Source organism: Xiphophorus couchianus, chromosome 22 (assembly GCF_001444195.1).
Source record: "Xiphophorus couchianus chromosome 22, X_couchianus-1.0, whole genome shotgun sequence".
In the NCBI taxonomy this organism is placed as follows: Eukaryota; Metazoa; Chordata; class Actinopteri; order Cyprinodontiformes; family Poeciliidae; genus Xiphophorus; species Xiphophorus couchianus.
Genome location: NC_040249.1, coordinates 20,309,228 through 20,329,553, shown reverse-complemented (window position 1 = coordinate 20,329,553; position 20,326 = coordinate 20,309,228). Strand labels below are relative to the sequence as shown.

Genomic DNA, 20,326 nt, shown 5'->3' with positions numbered 1-20,326 from the left:
GCCATAAAGAAGTGGGCTAAATGCGCATGCGCCATTGGCTTTGTGCGGCGTCGCCCCCTCTCCATTGGCTAACCGCGCCCCCTCTGCGCTCAGCATTTACAGCCGACCACTCCGTTTGTGAGCACTCGACTCACGCTGCGTGGAGCCGCTCGGAAAAAAAGATGGAGAAAAAGAGCGAGATCAACGGGCACGCCATGCCCAGCTCCGCGTCCACCGCCCGGATGCTGGAGAACAGCGAGGAGCCCGTTGAGGAGGACCAGCAGCAGGAGGAGAAGAAGAAGAAGCGGGGCTTCAAGGAGAGGTTGACCCGGTTCCTGAGCAGGAACCTGCTGGTGATCCTCACCGTCTCCGGCGTCCTGGTGGGCGTCGGGCTCGGTATGCTGGTCCGCGGCATGAACCTGAGCAAAGCGCAGATGAGCCACTTCGCCTTCCCCGGAGAGATGCTGCTGCGGATGCTGAAGATGATCATCCTGCCGCTGGTGGTCTGCAGCCTGGTGTCCGGCGCCGCTAGCCTGGACACCCGCTCCCTGGGCAAGCTGGGCGGCATCGCAGTCGCCTACTTCCTAGTGACCACGCTGATCGCCTCCGGGATCGGGGTGGCGCTGGCCTTCATCATCAAACCGGGGGTGGGCGCCGGAGCCCTGAACACCAACAGCCTGGGTCTGGAGAGCGTCAGCAGCAACAAGGAGACCACCGACTCCTTCCTGGATCTGGCCAGGTACGACCACACCACCACCCCGCTACTTCACGCTGAGGGAAAGGGATCTTTCACCGCTTTGCTCTATCAAACATGTTGGAGTAAATCCTTCTATATTAAATTAAATACAACATACTTTGAACAAACAAACAAAACTTACAGGAGTATAGATATAAAACTTTGGTGGAGTTTCCACCAAAAAAAGCTAACACAAAAGTTCTGCTAACATATACTTTCTGTTAGCATCACTCAAAGTTACGTAACTTTGTTGTTATGCTAGTTAACTAACACGGAAGTTATGCTAATCTTGCTAGCATAACTTCCGTGTTAGCATGATTTGAAGAAACAAAAAAACTTCTGCGCTCCAAAAATCTAAAATTTGCCAGGAAAAATACTCAGAAATGTTCAGATTAAGCTCAGAAAATCTGTAGAAAACAACCTGGAAATTTCTGAGATTGAAAAGTCAAAACATTGCGTGCAAATTTTTCTTTCAAAATCTTTCTGGCGTTTTCTTTGGGGGGCTGGGGAACAAGAAAATGTCTGAGTTTGAAGAATCTAAAAAAAATCTTAGAAAAGCTTAATACATTTTGAGATTAATCTCAGATATTTTCTAACATTGACAAGCTGCTCAGCTGATGCGCAGTGTTTGCTGCTCTGTAGATTGGAAAATGCAGCTCTGAGGAGGGGCTGCGTCTCGAAGGCGGGGCTAAGTCCATCCAGGCTTTTTGCACAGCTGAATGGAAATTAAAGGATTTCTCTAACATGAATGGAAGAATCCAATTAACATTCCAGGTGTGTTTTTGATGATGGAATAACATTATAACATTATGTGAAGCTCAAAATAGTCGATTTTGGATTAAACTGCGTCTTTAAAAGGAATAAAATGGAGCTTAATTCTTCAAGCTACAGTTGTCTTGCTGTGAGAAGCAGACTCTTCTATGCATATTTCTTTGTGGCGTTTCTTGGCCATAATTAGACGGAACCTGGGCAGAGAGAGGAGGGAAAGGTCAGGTTCGACCTATATGGCTGTACGAGGCGAACACTCTATGCTCTACACACAATAGGACGCCCCAGAAACGGTTTCTACTGATGCTTTAACAGCCGCATGTATCAGTCGCTGTGGGTCATTGAAATGCTCAGTTTCCGCAGAGGAAAAGAAAAAGAGGAGCAGCATCCAAACCACATTAGAGGTCGTAATGAGCTACTAAATCCACCTGACTGACCGTTGGTGTGCGGGTCACGGTACCCTGAAGTTTACAAGTCAGCAGCGCTCTAACTGGGTCATGCAGGATTCAGAGGGGTGGTCGTTCAATCTAATCTCCCCTTTCAGGAGTGGACCCATCAGTGTTGTGCAACTACAGCTTTGATTTGCAATTCAAATCAAGAAGGGGCTCTCTGCCCTGCTTGGCCGTCACATGAAAAAGTTTGCACTCAGTTAGACTCCGGATGGTCGCTGCTTTTGGGTTTTCCGGGTCGTCTTTGCAAATTTTAACTTATTTAGGCAATTTTTAGTGTTTAGCTTGAAAAAGAAAAAAAGTGGAAACAAAATGTGAACAGACATGCCTATTTTTAAACTGTATTTATTCGGAATAAGAATCAAAAGTTATTAAAAAGTTAATGGATCAGACAAAAAGTTTTCAAGTCATGACACTGGATTTGATTAGATAAAACAATAAGCCATAAAATAGTTGAATTCAGGGTACTTACTTTCTTATTGTCTTTGTTTTGATTGATTTATTTTTATCCCACAACTGCGTCTGAGATTCATGGATCATCGCATCTATTATATTTTCTGCTTGGTGTTTTCTACACTGATAAAGGAAAACAAGTGATGCAACTTAAAAAAGAGTTAATTTGTTACAAGTAAAAAAAGTCTAATTTACCCAAGTAAATATATCAAGTTGTCATTTCAAACAAACGTAAATAAAGTAAGTTTGACAAACATGATTTGATTACATGCAACAAATTAACTCAGTTTTTAGAAGTTGGAGCTCCAATTAATTTTTTTCAGTGTATAAATACAATTAAAGAAGCAGGAATATTAATGCTGACAGGATTTACAAAACATTTCTTTTTTTGTTTCGCTAAATTTCATGTTATATACATTAATGGTAAACGGACAGAATTTGCATAGTGCTTTTGCCGTAATACTGACCGCGGGCGCCCCCTGGTGTTCGACGAGGTACTGCATGTAAACATCCATTTATATGCTATGACGTTAGTTCAAAGTGTGGCGCTACAGCTAGCTTACCAAAGGGTTGTGTTTAAAAATAATAATGGATAAATGGCTTGAGACCAGATCACTATAAATAAAACTGGTGGAAAGTTTCTCAGGGTGAGTTGCAAGACTTTTGTTTTCTAAAAGCGTTAGGATACACAGCATGCTGCAGGCGTGCAGATCTCATGTCGGTGAGGAGGCGGTGAACAGAGCTGCATCTGACTAACTGCATCTTAACACCTAAAATAAAATTATTTATGCTGGGCTATTTAAATGACAAATAGCCCCATTAGTGCACCCTGTACTTGTAGTAAAGACCTTTTTTGATTTCCACGTGTCATTGGAAAGTTTAGAATCTGTAAATAACTCAAAACGCCCTGAGTAGACAGACGTGTTCATGGTTTTATTGTGGCCAATCACATTTACAAAACAGCTCCACCTTTCACATTAGGAGAAACAAAGGCAATGAGTTAAGAGTGTAATATTTTAATTTCAGTTTGTATATATTAAGATGCTGTGTACTGGAGGGGAAATCTCAAGTTGGATGGTCCGAGGGTGTTTGTTAAATGGGGTAAATGATCCTCAGCCTGACAACTGCTTGACCCACAGTTACCAGGCAGTGGCCCAGAAGGGTCAACAAAGCAAAAACCACTTCACAACAAAAAATGGAAGGTATGCTAACACACAAGCTATGCTAAACTTCTTAGCACAACTTTTGTGTTAGCATAATTTTAGTGTTAGCGGTGGTCCAGAAGGGTCAACACAAATGAGCAAACACACTCCAAAAAGTAATTAAAACTAACCGAATTAGACAAAAAGTCACAAAGAAATAAAGATGAACTACAATGAAAAACTTCATGTAGATTCACAAGATTAACTCAAGATAAAATTAGCAGTTTATTATATAAATATATGAGGAACACAGCTGGTTTGTGTCATTTGCAGTGTTTAATTTGAGAACTACAAAAGTAAATATTGGTATTTAAAAGTTGAAAGAGTGAGTTTATTCTCATTTAGCCTTGGGTTACTAATACGAGTCTGCTCAGTGCCCTAATAATAAGTTCCCACACAGTGAGGGAAGGCTGACAGCTGTTGCAGCAGGAAAGTGTATCTTAGCTCCCTGCAGAACAAACTGAACCCTGCTGCTCTCAGCATTTCTGCCTTATCATCACAGCAGAGGCATCGTCTGAGTCCAGTTCCCAGCCGAACTCCTCAGGCGGGTCGAACCGCCTCTAAACTCACTCGGAGAACTGGACTCGATTTCATAGAAGCTTTTTGTTTTCTGAGATTGATGCAAACATTTTTAGTTTTGAATCCGTCTACTTCAAAACTTTCTCGGTGTTATTGTTTCATCACATTTATTCTACTCAGACCTGAACCAGTTCGGTTTTCACCAAGCTTTAGTTCACAGAGTAGCCATAAACAAAATCTCGGATGTAATTTTGTATCTTTCAGGAGTTTTTTTCACCAGAAAGAAAACCATTAGCTCTCTTTACACCGTATGTTCTTCCCAGAGTATGAATCCGAACAACTCTGGTGACCCCTGACCTCCTCTAAGCCTCTGGTTTCCACTCTGAAAACAGGTCTGGTTAAGGCAGCCGTGCCCAAAGTGCGGCCCGGCGGCCATTTGTGGCCACTGACTGCAATTAAAGAATAAAGAAGGGCACAAATTTGATCGCCCGACACGTGTTTTTTTTAGGATATTTTTTATGGTAAGTTTATATCTTAATTTTTCTTGATTTAGCCTTTTACTATTATTAGTTGTGCCACAAACATTAAGCATGTTTTTATTCAAAAACAGAACTGTCCATTACAGCAAAGGTCGTGAAAGAAAATTTGGACTTTTGTTGCTGGGAATAAACTAAAAACATTTTATAGACTTAATAAATGGAAAATAATAAGCCTTAAAAAGTTCAATAACTGTAAACATAAAATATTACATGTTTCATTTATTGTTGTGCAGGTAAAAGAGAAAAAATGTACAGTAATATTTTTTATTTTTTAATTGGGGGAAAACAAATAAAATTTTAGTTTGGACACCAAACTAAAAGTTAAGGACTTTCTAGTAGAAATGTGAAAAAAGATTTAGAAATACTTCCTTTGGAGGCAAGGTTATTTTAGTTAACTAAAACAACCAATCAAAGCCAGAAGGAGATTCTTAGCACTTTCAATCAAGCTCACATACGTGCTGCTAAATGTGCTAATGGTGGAGAAGCAACTTACTGTTACAGGACAACCGTTTATCTGCCCTCATCGGTGGCTATGCTAACTAGCCTTAGCATTCACAACAGGCTGTAGCATAGCAGAGAGCTGCCTGTGTTAGTGGCAGCACACGGACATGATTGACAGCGCTAAGACCGGCCTCCTGGCTCCAGGATAGCAGGGAGAAGGTAGAGGAGCTCAATTTTTTATTTTTTTTTTTTCATGTTTTACTATCACGGCATGCTGGCAGTTTCAATAGATATATAAAAAAATATGTATATACTTAAAAGTTACTGCATCTTTACGTTTATATAATTCTTTTATACTGCAAATTAAAGTAAATTTGAATATTTTTCCGCTTTGGAAAGTTATTTAGGATTTATTTTTAGGCACATTTTATAAATCCAGAATTAATGTCCTGAAAAAGCTGTGGTTACATTTTTGCTAAAGATTCTACTTTATCTTATTTCTATCGGGTTATAACCAAATAAGGTGTTATTTAAGGTTAAAATCAAACTCCTTGACTGATTTTTCTAGATTCTGCAGTGAATGAATTTAAATCCTATAAATTTTAGCTTATATGATGCTCAGCTTTAACCGACATGTGACAACCTTGAGGAAAATAAGGAAAACCTGTCCGGATCTCGCTGCACTGTGGGAAAAACATGCCGCTTCTCAGCTTTGGAAATCCACCTCCGTCATGTGATGAGAGGGAAACCTGACATTATTCCTGCAGGAATTTCACATTTCCCCTCAGGTAGCAGAGGAAGGCTTGCAGCTGAGGACGTGAATGAACTGAATAAACATTCAGCCCAGTAACTGAGGGCAAAGTTTACTGGGATTATTAGGTGACCCCAGTTGCCGGGCTGTTGAGCGACAGTGGAAACAAACATGAACAGTGTCTGCTTTCTTGCACAAGAAAGCGCGATCTCAGCAGATAAAGTTTCAGAAACTTGGAAACAAATGGAGGAATAAAGCCTTTCCAATACTCCCAGTATGCTTATCTTACAGCCCTGATAACAAACTCAGCAGGAGAAAACTCCAGAAATGTTCTCCTGAATATGTAGAGAAACATTGAATTTTACATGTTTTTTCTTTATTTACTACTTAATAATTGTTTAATTAATTTAGCATAAATGGTGCCTCATACCTTCTGATTTTAGTTGCTAATGGGTTAAAATTTTATTATTTTTTAAATCAGATTATGAATCTAACATTACATTTAGCAAAGTGTGATCAGTGAGTTTCATTTATTATGTCTGGGTGTTTTGGTCTCAACTATTCATTTTTTTTGAAGGATTATTTTGTTTACAGAGACTTCCTAATTCATTTTATTTGTTGTGTTTTTTGTTTAATAATTTTGGATATTTAAAATGTCTTCCAGTTCCAATGTTAAATGTTCAATAAAATTTAAAATGTACTGATCTTTGAGAATGTTTTTTTTGCATTATTACAATTATATCACTTGAAAATGATCATGAACAGGCTTAGCTGCATGTCTTTTCTTTCTTGATCCTTGTTCTTGTTGAGCTCTTGATGAATAAAGACTACCAGTGCAACAAAAACAACAAAACAAATTAGGATCTAAATGAACACAGTTTGCTTTTAAATGTATAATTGGGCACCTGATTTCTGGGTTTTCTCCCAGTGTGATCAGAATGATCAAATAATAATAATATATGAAATGAAGCGCCAAAATTGGCTGTTTTTAGGGAGTTTGATGGAAAAGCTAATGTTTGGATCCGTTTATTGAGGCTCCGGTTGGAATACTGATGCCTTTTCCTTTTCTAGTCGCTTCAGCTTGTGGTTGATTAAACCCATTGACTCAGGACAAACTGCATGACCACGGCTCTGATTTCTATCTACTTCTAATTTGTTTTTCTCCTCTTCCTTTCCTCAGGAATTTGTTTCCATCGAACCTGGTGGCGGCTGCTTTCCGTTCTGTAAGTGTCTCCTCTCTGTTGGTTTTCTTTTGTTTAATTGCTTGTGTTGGATTGTTTGTCCTAATTTATTTCCACAACCACGTGGATACCACTCCAGGATAATTTACAAAACCACTCAAAGGCCCAGCTGGTCGCTCCTGCTCGTGCAAACTTCTTTCTTTTTTTTTTTTTCCTTAACTTCCCTTGCTCTCCCTAACAATCGTTGCCATGGTAAAACAATTTAGCTCCTGCTATCCTAGCAACCCTCTCTGGAACTGCGCCTGCTTCATTTCACATAATTATGTTTTCTGTTTGCTTAAGCTAAACAAAAATAAGGAAAACTCAATATTTAAGGATGTGAGACGCAAAATGGCAGCACAAACACTCTCAAGGCAAAGTGCATCCAATTACAGCTGTCAAAGCATTCGAAGTTGGTCATTCGAATTCGTCTCTGAATTATAAACTCACACACTGGTCAGTATGCACAGAGTTGAATAAATCCTTCTAACAAACACAAACACAGTGGAAGAGGGCCAAAAGTGGGTTAAACAACATGTCTTTGTTTGTGAAGACGGGAAATTTTCATAAACAAACCCGTTAAAAGCTACAAAAAAATTCAGTGAGATTCTGCATTGAAACATGTTTTGATGTTTTGCTTCTGTCCTGTAAACCAGAATAAACACACAGTTCCTATCAGTGATCAAAATATTTGGAGCTTTTAGTAGTTTATTTTAACAATAAAACATAAAGGATTTAAAAAAACAAGAATAGGTTCCACAAGTTTAAATTTATTATTTTTTTTCTAATCCACACAGGATATAAATTATACATACAGACTCAAACACACACACACACACACACACACACACACAAATGTAGTATATGTCAGGAAGATGATCCCCACAAGATATTAGAAACAAACCCACACACACACATATACAGTATGATATATATATATATATAGTAATTAAATGTTAAAGTTGAAATTGCTTGTTGTAGCCACCAACAAGATTGGTAGAGTTAATCCAAATTGGATAAATATAGCAAAGTGTCATCGGCATAATCATGGATATGTATTCTATCCTGTCTAGAAAACTGGGCCAAGCAGTGAACTGAGGTACTCTGTAACTAAGTGAGGAGAATTTACATGAACAAATGTTGCCTGTGCTGGTTAATTTATCAAATACCATTACAGTGGATGTTTGGCATTCATAAAGGTTGCTAAAATCCATAAATGCATCCTCTAAAAAATTTTATAATAGTCAGAGCACCAAATATACCTGATTAATGCACTAATAGAAGCAGTCTTAGCGCCACAGCAGAAGCCAATTTCTGCTTTATTTTAACTCTTGGGGATACAGCCAATCAGAATCAAGGAAAATGAATGGCGCACCTGTGTTGGCTGCTTTGCAGACGCCAGCCAATAGTGCATCTAGTAGCACTGTGACAAAAATATTTTCTCTTAAGCTGCATTTTCTTTAAATATTTGAGAAAAAACAGTGACCAGATACATTTTATTGCAATTTTTACATGCTGCAAGAACTTTATCCGCAGTGCATAAGACAAACCCAAATGAGTCTAAATGGACTTAATTTTTAAGTAACACAATGTTTTGTTTTGTTTTTGATGTTCTAGTATGCCACGGACTACAAAATGGTCGCTGTGGGGAATGACACCAATGGAACAACCCTGTATCAAAAGGTAAGCACTGAAATCATGTTTCCTGAACGTGAAATGCCAGATGTTGTGTTTCTGAAACACATTTCAGACGCTTATCTCTGTTTGCTTTGACCACTTGGTGAGACTGCCGGTGGTGCAGACTCGCTGAATAAGCAATTCGTGCCGCACCAAGGGAAGACTTGATTTAGGGAGTAGGTTCGAGGCTGGTGATGAAATGTTTCTACAACTGAACATCATAGCAGTCCTAAATGTTGTAATTTAAATCTGTAAATATGTTCCAGTGGCCTAGTTTCAGGTTCATCTGGTTCAAATTCTGTAAAAAAAAACAAACAAAAAAAAACATATCAAGCACCTACTGCTAAGCAGTAATTAATTGGTTGAAGAGAAATCCACAGAGAAGCCGCACCGGACTACAAGCCGCGTGGTTCAAAGCGTGGGAAAAACGTAGCGGCTTATAGTCTGAAAAATATGGTATATTTTATGAGTCAGTTTTCTTCTAAACACATTTGCTACTACTTGTAAGCATGGTAGTGGAGTAAGTTTCCCTTAGATTATACTACCTGCTTACTGCTTTAAAAAAATGAGGTAATTGTTTGGATTTTAATTGGTTGGAGTGCGGCAGGAGGAGGGGCCATATTTTAAGGTTACAAAGTGATTAATCTGGTTAGATTTTTAATTGATTGACAACAGTAATTCTAATTTTCTTCTATTTGAACAAAATGTTCTTTGAAATCCCTCCATCCTGGCTTACCATTGGGGAAACTGGTCTTGGCATTGGTGGATGAGTGTGGGACTGGACAGAGATGGTCAGGCTGTGGGAGAGCTCAGCACACTGTGAAGGGATTTAACTCAGGATTTGTCTCTGTCCTCATTGATTCCCATCACCCAGTTCACTGAATCCTCCCTGATGCCCCAGACCTGATGGCTGTTGTGCAACCATGCGCGTTCTCTCTATAGTAGGAGGCGTTGTACAAACTACAGCCTGCTAAATAAACGCTCCTCTTTGACGAGTTTACTTTACCGTAAAAGGGTTAGACTAACTGAGCAACTGCTGTTGTGCAAACATTTTTAAAAATACAGTCCATACATGTTGCTGCCATGTTGTGTGTAGCTAACTGGTATTTTAGTAGACCATTGGTCGGTCGCAATAAGCAATAAATCAATTGATTGCATGATAAATAGCAAAGAGCTTAATAATTTCCACTTTCATTATTTATTGTTTTTCTATTTCCTCTCTTTCTATCAAAACTGGGTGACAAAAGTCTTCAGTTTCGTGTTTTGGTCTCAACTGGCCTTTTTTGAAGGATAATTTTGTTTAGAGACTTTATAATTCATTTTATTTGTTGTTATTTTGGATATTTAAAATGTCCTCCAGTTGCAGTGTTAAATGTTCATTAAAGTGTAAAGTTTATTGATCTTTGAGAAGGTGTTCTTGCACTATTATGCCATTACCATTATATTACCTGAAAAGTTTCTTAAAACAACATTATTGTTTGTAAACTCCGGGATAATTTGTCATCCAGAAAATTTGTTTCTGTGACAGTAGTCGGTTATTCTACTAATTATTCTGAAGATTAATCAGTGGTTTCAGTTAACCACTTAAGTCTTTTTCTTTTTTTGTTTAGATGAAACTAGAAAGTCATGAAAACATGCAAATAAATAAATTATTTAATACATTTTTTGAATAAGGAAATAAATACACAATTGATTACTTAAAAGGCAAAAACCTTTTAGTGTATACTTTTTCACTTTGTATTTGTAGCTATAAAAATACATTAACATGTGAAAAGCTCAACCCTTTCCCCTCGACTTGACATCAATACAGTGCAAGGGAAATCTTTTGATTATTTTCAGATTAAACAATTGATAACTGGATTGCAAAAGTTGAATAATAAGAAAAAAAAAAAGCAAAATATATATAGTATATATATATTGTACAGTTTTGGCTTAATTGCAGCTCTGAGTAGATTGTTCTTTTAGCAAATGGCCAATTTTTGAGCTGTATACTCCAGTTAACGATTAATTGAATACTAAATAAGTCGATTAGTTTATTTGGGCACCAAAATATTGGATTATATTGAAATATTTTGCAAACATTAAGTTTGTTGCCTGTTCACAGCATTTTAGATTTTCTTGGACTCGACGGTGTGGCTCAATGATCCAGTCAGAAAATAACACAAAATTTAAATAACAAAAAAATTCAGTGATCTAGGTGGCTTTGGGAAAATTGACTAGAAATCTTCCAAATAAACATGTCAAAACATGCTAAAGTATTTTCGTGTATGTTTTAATTGAAATCTTTCACAGTTTTTATCAACATCTGCTAAGTTTGTACAGATTCTTACAGTTTCTGGACGTTTTAGGTGCCGATTGGAGCTGAAGCCGATGGTATGAACATCCTTGGTCTGGTGCTGTTTGCTATGATGTTTGGCGTTGCCCTTCGGATACTTGGAGAGGAGGGAGAGGAGCTCATTCGCTTCTTCAACGCCTTCAACGAAGCCACCATGGTGCTGGTGTCCTGGATCATGTGGTAAGTATGGACGGACAAAGGAGAAGTATTATGCAAAACTCACTTTTTGCACGTTTTTGTACTTCCATGTGCATCTTTGGTGCTTCTAAAAATAGCCCAAGCACTTAAAAAATTCAATAAGTTCATATTTTTTGGTATCTTGAAAGTGAGCTGTTTAAAAAAACCTCCTGAAAGTAAGGTCACAAATCAGTAGGCACCACCCTTCACCTAGTAACCCCAGCGGAAGCCCAGCCCGTTACCTAGCAACCCCTGCGGAAGCCCAGCCAGTCACCTAGCAACCCAAGCTGAGCGAGCAGCAGCTTATTTCTATTTAAAGTGACAGAGTCCCTAAAACAGCTCATAGGCAGAACTGAGCAGACTAAAATCTAACTATCCAAGAATGATTTTGTGCAAAAAATTTTATGAATATGTTTTGTTCCGCCCATAGACCTATTCTATTCCTTTAAAGCTTGACCATGATCTTATTTCATGGTAACTTCTTCTAATTTTTTTTAGGTATATTCCCTTTGGCATCATGTTTCTTGTGGGGAGTAAGATCGTAGAAATGGAAGATGTGGTTCTTCTGGTCACTAGCTTGGGGAAATACATTTTCGCTTCAATCCTGGGCCACATCATCCATGGAGGCATTGTTCTTCCCCTCATCTACTTTGCCTTCACCCGAAAGAACCCCTTCAGCTTCCTTTCGGGCCTCATCACACCCTTCACCACCGCCTTCGCCACCTGCTCCAGGTACCCACTGATACATCTGACTTCCTCAACATCAACTATGTAGGAAATATCTAAGTTTTTTTCCCCCTCACCAGTTCGGCAACTCTTCCCTCAATGATAAAGTGTGTGGAAGAAAACAACGGTGTGGACAAGCGCATTAGCCGCTTCATCCTACCCATTGGAGCGACAGTGAACATGGATGGAGCAGCCATTTTCCAATGCATTGCTGCCGTCTTCATCGCACAGCTCAACAATACTGAGCTGAACGCTGGACAGATCTTCACCATCTTGTAAGTTTTATTAAGAAACTACAATGCAGAAACAGTTAATACTCATTGAACCCATTAAACTTCTACATAACTGTATATTCATGATGCTGTTTGTTCACTAATGTTTTCTGAGATTAAATCACATGTGGGTGAACCCTTTTTAGTAGTTGGTTGACTTCTGACCACTATAGAAACACAAAATATTACCAAGTATTTTTGGTCTAGTTTCTAGTACAAATATTTAAAATAAGACAAGACTGACTCACAAGTTACTTTTCAACAAGAAACGGGAGCTTAAGTCAGTAATTTCTTAATATTGATGAAAAATTGCTAATACTAAAAGCTGGTACATTTTCATCAATTTTAAGGAATTACTGACTTAATTACTCACATATTTCAAATGTACGAAGATGTTTGCACTAGAAACCAGACCGTAAATAATAATATTTTGTGTTTTTGTAGTGAAATCCGTTGGAATGTAAATGCCTGCACATGGTTCATCAATTATTTTAGTATAAACATATGAGAAAAATTAAGAGCGTTAATTCTGAGGTTCCACGTGTTTTTAATCTGTTTTGAAACGGTTACATTACATGTTGCGACTACTTGTAGGGTAACGGCCACAGCCTCCAGCGTTGGCGCCGCAGGCATTCCGGCTGGTGGCATCATCACCATCGCCATCATCCTGGAGGCCATCGGCCTGCCGACCAACGATCTGTCCCTCATGCTGGCCGTCGACTGGATTGTGTGAGTAAATTTACTCTCACCCTGGAAAACACCCAACGTTGTAAGGCAGGGAATGCTGTTTCTAGAGTTTTCCCAGAGGAAAACCAACTCTTTTGCTGCTTTCCAGTTGAAAGTTGGAATTTCAACATGGCAGCACCCATAGACATTGTTTGCAAACATCATCTAAAGCTTTACTTTCAATAAGCAAACATAATTTTTTATTTGTACTGTTTTGTAGTTTCAGACGCTTCATGTAACATTGATTTTTGATGCATTCTTATTTGTGTGTCTTGTAATATAAACATCCTTCCACCAGATATTGCTGTTATTGAAGTGGAGCGGCCATATTGGAAGTCGGCCTTACAAGGAATAAGTTGTGGTAGTCGAAGCTGCTCCCAGTTTCCCAATGGAAACTCTGACTTTGGAAGGAAATCTAGTTGATTTTTCTGACTGGGACGTCAGAAATTCCCAGTTCTGAGTACAACAGGAGTAAAATGGCATTAATGTAGCAAAGGTTCACTTCCTAGAGGAGGAGTATGACATCAAAAAGCGAGAACATAGAGAATTAGGGCTGAAACGATTAAGTGGATTAATCGCAATTAATCGATTATTGAAATAATCAACACAATTAGTAACTGATTAATTGTTAAATGCCAGTAATTAAGCCAAAACTCTACAAAAAATATACATTTGCATTTAAAATGGGGAAGAAAAAACCTTTGTCTGTTACTTATTTACCCAGAATTCCTCAATTGTCAGTTTTAGCTTCACCTACTTCAAATTGTGGAAACAAATTAATAAATACAAATATATCTCCTACTAAGCACCTTTTGCTGTCCAATTATTAATTAGTTAATGCAAAAAAAAAAAGAACGCCATTGTTTCATTTTTGACAGTACAATTAAATTGAATTATTCATTTGCATTTTTTTGTTTGTGGTTTATGTGGCTAAATAAAAATATACGAAATGTGACAATATTTTATATCAATTTGGAGCTAGACCTGTCACAATAAGCAATAAATCAATCACATGACAAATTAAAACAAGCTCAATGATTCAAATATTAAATAATGAATTTTATTTGTTATTTCTGTTTATTTGTTTTGGATATTTAAAATATCTGCCAGTTTCAGTGTTTAATGTTCATTTGAATGTAAAGTTTGGGAATGTGTTATTAGATTTATTATGACATTTCCACTATATCACTTAAATGGTCTCAAAACAACAACATTATTTAGTATAATAACTTCTGGGTCAGTTTACCATCCAGAAAAATTTATTGTGGTAGGCCTATTTGCAGCTCTACTGAGAATGCTTTTAAAATAATATACATGTTTCTTCCTCTTTGTGCTCAGGGATCGCACCACCACCGTGGTGAACGTGGAGGGTGACGCTCTGGGTGCAGGAATCCTCCACCACATCAACCAGCTGGAAATGAAAAAGCACCAACAGGAAGTAGCGGAGGAACTGGAGGAAGTCAAGGTTGAATCTGTGGCAAATGTTCAGGCGGAGGAGGAGACATCGCCGCTTGTCACGCGCCAAACCAAAGTCCCTGAGGGAATGCCCGAAGCCATCGAGTCTGTCCTGTGAACCCAGACAGACTTCTCTCTGACCGTCTGACCTGAGATGTGTGATGTTGCTGCTGATCGGGCATCAGTGCGACCCGATGTCCTTTAAAAAAAAACAACAAACAAAAACAAAAAAAAAAAAAAACAAGAAGGAAAGTTTGCAACTTTGAAGGTAAAACGAAAAAGTCATCAAGAGTCTGTCAGCAGTGCATCCAGGATTCTAATTCAGGATAGTACATAATGCAATCCAGAAATATTTTTCTAATTAAATACTCGGCATAAGCGGTTAGTGGTTTCATTTTTGTTTCAGTTTTTTGCTCGTATTAACTCTAATATAGGCCAGAAACATTCCGACAAATGTTCAAGGTTGGTTTGCTTCACTTACAGTAGCTCTCAAAATTTACACAAAACCGTATTAAAATGCTTAGTTTGTTCATTTTAAACTCCTTAATATATAATTTAAAAGTTATTTCCACATGAAGTGCAAAGTAAATGTGCACACCCTGAAACTTTTGATTCAGTTATTTATAGTGAAACTAAAATAAAGTCCTGCTAGTTTTTTTGACATTAGCACATTTTCATCCTTCAGCTAAAGCCACAGAATGCAGAGAGGTTACAAAGCATCAAAACGATTTTATTGCACAAAGGTATCAGTCAGGAGAAGAGTGTAAAAACATCCACAGTGTTAAATATTTGTACACCACATCTGTAACTGGCAGAAGATGTTTTAGTTTGATGAAACAACCAGGAACATTTGGAAAGCAGGTATACAATATACTTAACTTTTTTGTGCTATACGGTTAGCACAAAAAATCGATTAGCTTGAGCCAAACATGGTGGTGGCAGCATTATGGCTTGGGATTACTTTTCTTTCTTTGTAATTGAGTTACATCTTAGATTAATCAGCAAAAATGCAAATCAAAATTGAAGGATTGGTTCAAACAAATACAACTGGATTATTGTACCTTTTATTATTTTTTTAACAGATTTGTTTGTTTTACAGCCAGTTGTAGAGTATATGTGTCATATTAACACATAAACTTTGGATTTTAACATGGATGGGGACATTTTTAAGAGTCACTGCAGAGTAAAGACAGAAACAGCCTTTAATGTTCTGTTTTCTGAACGTTATGGATTCTTTTATTTGTATCTACCATCAAAAAGAAGAATGCAGGACCATCATTGACCTTAAAGGAATAGCAATCAAATTATCAACATTGTTTTGAGTAAATTATACATTCCATCGCTTGATCATGTGTGATGGAAACAGTGATGATAGCTGCTATTTCGAGTGAAAATAACAGATTATTTTTTGTTTCATAATTAGATGGAGTTGAATTTGCAGCTGAATTTGGCTCCAAATCGTGAAAAGTATATCTCCAGATATCTGAAACCATGGAAAAAAAGTGATTTGATGCTTGCTCCCTATTTCCAGGCTGATTTCCCAATTTTGTAGGAGGTTTAAAAAAACACTAACACCTCAACTACCTTAAAGCTCAGCTAGCTCACCAAGCTTGCTAGCTCAGCTAGCCTGGTATCGCAGCAAATGAATGTTAGCTGCTTTTTAGTAACTTATCAGCCTAATTTTCTTTTCAGACTTGATCTTTAAATTTATTTGTTATAATATATTTTATCTGTATTGCTAAAAACTTTTGGAAAGTATGTTGGCGACAAATTTGTAAAGTATGCTAGCTAACTAACCCGCTAAAGCAGTGCTGACATTCAGCTAACGGTTAATTTAGGATAGCATTCATCTTTTAGCTAAGTTTTAGTCAAACTGCCTTAGTTAGCAGACTTTATGTTAAAATAAGTTGTAAGCATAACTAAAAATGTGATTTTTATGTATTCGGACATTAACTGACATCTAAGGGTCATAATGTAGCAGCTAAATCAAATGGGTTTTACTGTAATTGTTCACTTTTTGCTAAAAACCTGACACTTGTGAAGACACAAAAACTACCAAAATGGCCCCTGTCATGGCCACCATGTTGTATTTAAATCTGGGTGCCATTTGTTATGTAATTCTACTTCCTGGTTACACAGAAAACTAGCCAGAGCACTGTAAAAATGAAAACATTAAAAATACAGAATGGAAAGGAATGGATGTAAATTTTGACAATAATTACATGTTTGCTGACTGTGTGGAAACACTAATGTACAGTTCAGTTATTCAAAAGCAGTTACAAGTGAAAACATGTTTATTTGGCAGCCATTTTTAAATTCAATATGGCCGCTATAATGGTGAATAAGTTAAATACATAATAATTTCTTCTAAAGATATACATTAAGTGATCTAATGATTTAAATGTTTCATTAAGTGAAAACAATTAAATGCTGAACACTTTCATTAAATAAATTTGTTTAATGAATGTATAAATATTACAGTATTTATTCTTTTTTTTCTAGTCATTTTTAGTAAAAATTTCCACAATTGAGTACACAAATAAGTTGTGAAAAATACTTGTTTATGCAATTTAAATAAGTCTGGAAATGCATACATCAAGAAATAAATGCTAATTTTAAATGTTTCAATCATGTACTTCAATAAATACTGAAATAATTGTTTTTACATTATAATTTCAAATTTTAATTTTCTACATTTAATTATTTGTTATAATAAATTGAAACATTGAAGTAATTATATATTGCTTATTTAATGTAGTTTAATTTAAATTCTTGTAAGTGTAAAAGTTATTTGGCAAATTTGTGGTACTTTTGGTAAAAGACGTGAAAATTATGGGGATCAAAATAGATGTGAAATTCAAATTTTTGCTTAAAGTGAGCAATGTTGACCTTTACAACTCTACTACATAATTAAGCAACAGTAAAAATGCAGAATTTCTACTAATTATCAAAAACCTCTGTGAATTTTGTAGCGCTGTTTATGCTTTCCAACAAATACTGACAGGATCTCATCTGACATCAAGCAAATTATCGGTGCACCTTGTTTTGTTTGGCGACACAAAAGCGATCCAGTCTTTCGCTCAGATAAAAAAAATGGTGGCTGTTTTGAAAATATGTTACACTAAAATAAAAGGTTCTCCCTCTGTTTACACTCTAACACTGGACCAAAACGCCGTAATTCACATAATTTTTATTATTTTTATCTTTTTGTGCTGTTAAACTACACTGGACATTATAGGATGCTAATGATAACATTTGTCTGGTTTTAAAACCAAACATGGTGACAAAAATATGGCTTGGTGCGTTCGTGTTACATAATCCTATAATCTCACTTTTACCAACTTTAGTTAATATTGGTTGTACGACGGAGTATCAGGGGCACGCTAAAAAAAGTAAAATTGTGATAATTGAGTCATAATATTAGAATAAAGTTGAAATATCAGAATAAAGTTGTAGTATCATGAGAATAATTATAATATTCCGACTTTATTCTCGTATTATTTTGACTTTATTCTCGTAATATTATGACTTTATTCTCAGATTATTGCAACTTTACTCTCAAATTAATTCTAGTTTCTCGTAATCCTACAACTTCCTCGTATTATTTTGACTTCATTCTTGTACAACTTAATATGACTTTATTTTTCTTAAAATGACTACTCGCATTATTTCGAGTTTAATCTTGTACTTTATTCTCCTAATCTGACTATTTTTGTTTTACTTCGACGTTATTCTAGTACTCTCGTAATATGACTATACCCGTAAAATTAAAACTTTATTCTCATATCATTGCAACTTTATTCTCGTATAATTCGCGTCTATTCTTGTACTACTATGGCTTTATTCTTGTAATACAACTTTCTTGTATTATTTTTGACTTCATTCTCGTGCGACTTTATTCTCGTAATATTATACGTTTGTTCTCATAACTTTATTTTTCTTATCCTTGCCCTGATTCCTTGTCGTATGGAAAAGTTAGCTTGTCTGTTTTCTTGCTTATTTTTATTACTCTGCCTGCTTGATCCTTCTTTAAATGAAAATCAGTTCCTGTTGTTGACATTGTTGCTCCTCTTTTTTAAAGCTCAGCTGTTTGTGAGCCCCACGTTTCTGCACGGCGTGCTCTTTTCATTTTTGGATTATTTTGGAGGGAATAATCTGGTGCTGTTGTCGTTTGTGCCAAATCTACAATCTCTCTTTGAAAACTGCAACTTGACCAATAAACCCCTGCCTCCCTCTAGTGGCTGTAATGTGAAAATGCTATAAAAAATACTGTGGTGCAAAGCAACATTTCCTATTTATTCATGTTATTTAACATTAAGAAGCGGAAGGTGATTCTGATCCAGTGCTTGCTCATGTGATATTGTGTATTCTGTGAAAACCACTGCAGTGAGTTTTTTTTTTTTGTGGACTCTTGGGAATGTGGACATTTAGTAAAGATGTCACAAATGTCTGCTTTAATTAAAAAAAATGAAGAAATGTTTCAGTCATTAGACATATCAGATTAATTAACCTCACACTGAGTTGTACGACTACATGGTACATGGAATTTATAACCATATATATATATATATATATATATATTTGATAATTTATTGTGATTTGTTTAACTTTTATGAATCATTTTTACTTGTTTTTTTTTAACACTATACACTTTCCCCCTCAGTTTTCAATGTTTCTACCGTAAGAACACACTTTATAGCCTCAATCCTGTGGAGACTTTTCCTCTCAAACAGAATGTAAGTAATTTTTGCTCTTATTTTTAGTGCTTAAAATGACTGCTATGCTACCTGTGACATGTCTGTGTCTAACATTGTACAGCTGTTTGCTGTTATTCCTGCTGCCTGTCTTCATTAAAGATGTTTTCTTTTTTGTTTTTGACATGAGTGGTGTATTTATTAATCATTTATTTTGATGTAATTCAAAAATATCCTTGAAAGACTGATTAATTTTAGTAATTCAATTCAAAAACTGAAACTTCCACTAGGAATTGGTGATGGCTTAAAACTGATGAAAACCCAAAGTCATGTTTTTTCAGAAAATTTTAATATTACATAGAAAAACAACAAAAATTATTTTTAAAAGAGAAATGTCACGCATAATAAGCCTGGTAGTCGTAAATCAGACTACCAGGCATCCAGTTTATGGGAGATAAAAGACAAATGGACTTTAATAAAAAGTGGGATATTAATAGAAAGTTGAGTGGAAGGAAAAACTACTATAAAAGGACTGGGCTGTTGCACACAAGTCTGAGTTATGACTTTTTTCCTGACTTCTTTTACTTTTTCCCCCCTGAAAATTCTGAAAAACAAGAACATTATGAAATTAATCTAAAGGTTTTTAGAAAAGAATTCTGATTCATCTCAAAATTTTAGTTTTTTCAAGCACATTTTTGACTTTTCAAACTCTGAAATGTCCATGTTTTTTCTACATTTGTGAGAATAATCTCAAAATAAAATTTTGCTAGCAAATTTTAAACTTTTCAAACTCAGAAATGTAATTGTTTGTACAACATTTCTGGCATTCATCTCTAAATTTCAGATTTTGCTAGCAATTTTTAAACTTTTCAAACACAGAAATGTCCTTGTTTTTCTAGACAATTTCTGAGATTCATCTCAAAATGAGTCTTTATAGCAATTTCTTTACTTTTCAAATTCAGAAATGTTCTTGTGCCTCAGAAATTTTCTAGAAAAACATCTACAAAAATTTAGTTTTTGCTGGCAAATTTTTGACTTTTCAACCTCAGAAATTTCCATGTTTTTTCAATTAATTTTCTGAGATTCATCTCAAAGTTTCTGAGTTGTTTTTTTTTTGGCGGAAATCTACTCTTCTTTTTTGTTTTGTTTTCCCCTCCGCTGTCTATACTGGTTGTAATCCGCCGTCGTACTTTTCTCCCCGCTTTAA

The 20,326-nt window shown here is 36.3% G+C and overlaps 1 protein-coding gene across 1 annotated transcript; it reads left to right on the top strand.

Moving 5' to 3' along the window:
* On the top strand, window positions 1–19,303 carry slc1a4 (solute carrier family 1 member 4). Its single transcript, XM_028005916.1, has 8 exons — window positions 1–718; window positions 7,018–7,060; window positions 8,675–8,740; window positions 11,083–11,249; window positions 11,745–11,978; window positions 12,053–12,247; window positions 12,839–12,973; window positions 14,309–19,303. The coding sequence occupies exons 1-8, from the start codon at window positions 21–23 to the stop codon at window positions 14,541–14,543; spliced, it is 1,773 nt and encodes a 590-aa protein (XP_027861717.1). The 5' UTR covers window positions 1–20; the 3' UTR covers window positions 14,544–19,303.
* Window positions 19,304–20,326: the final 1,023 nt, after the last annotated feature.

Coding starts and splice junctions, on each gene's coding strand:
- slc1a4 (XM_028005916.1), top strand. CDS start 21: ATGCGCATGCGCCATTGGCTTTGTGCGGCGTCGCCCCCTCTCCATTGG. Junction 719..7,017: donor TCCTTCCTGGATCTGGCCAG/GTACGACCACAC, acceptor TCCTTTCCTCAG/GAATTTGTTTCCATCGAACC. Junction 7,061..8,674: donor TGGCGGCTGCTTTCCGTTCT/GTAAGTGTCTCC, acceptor TTGATGTTCTAG/TATGCCACGGACTACAAAAT.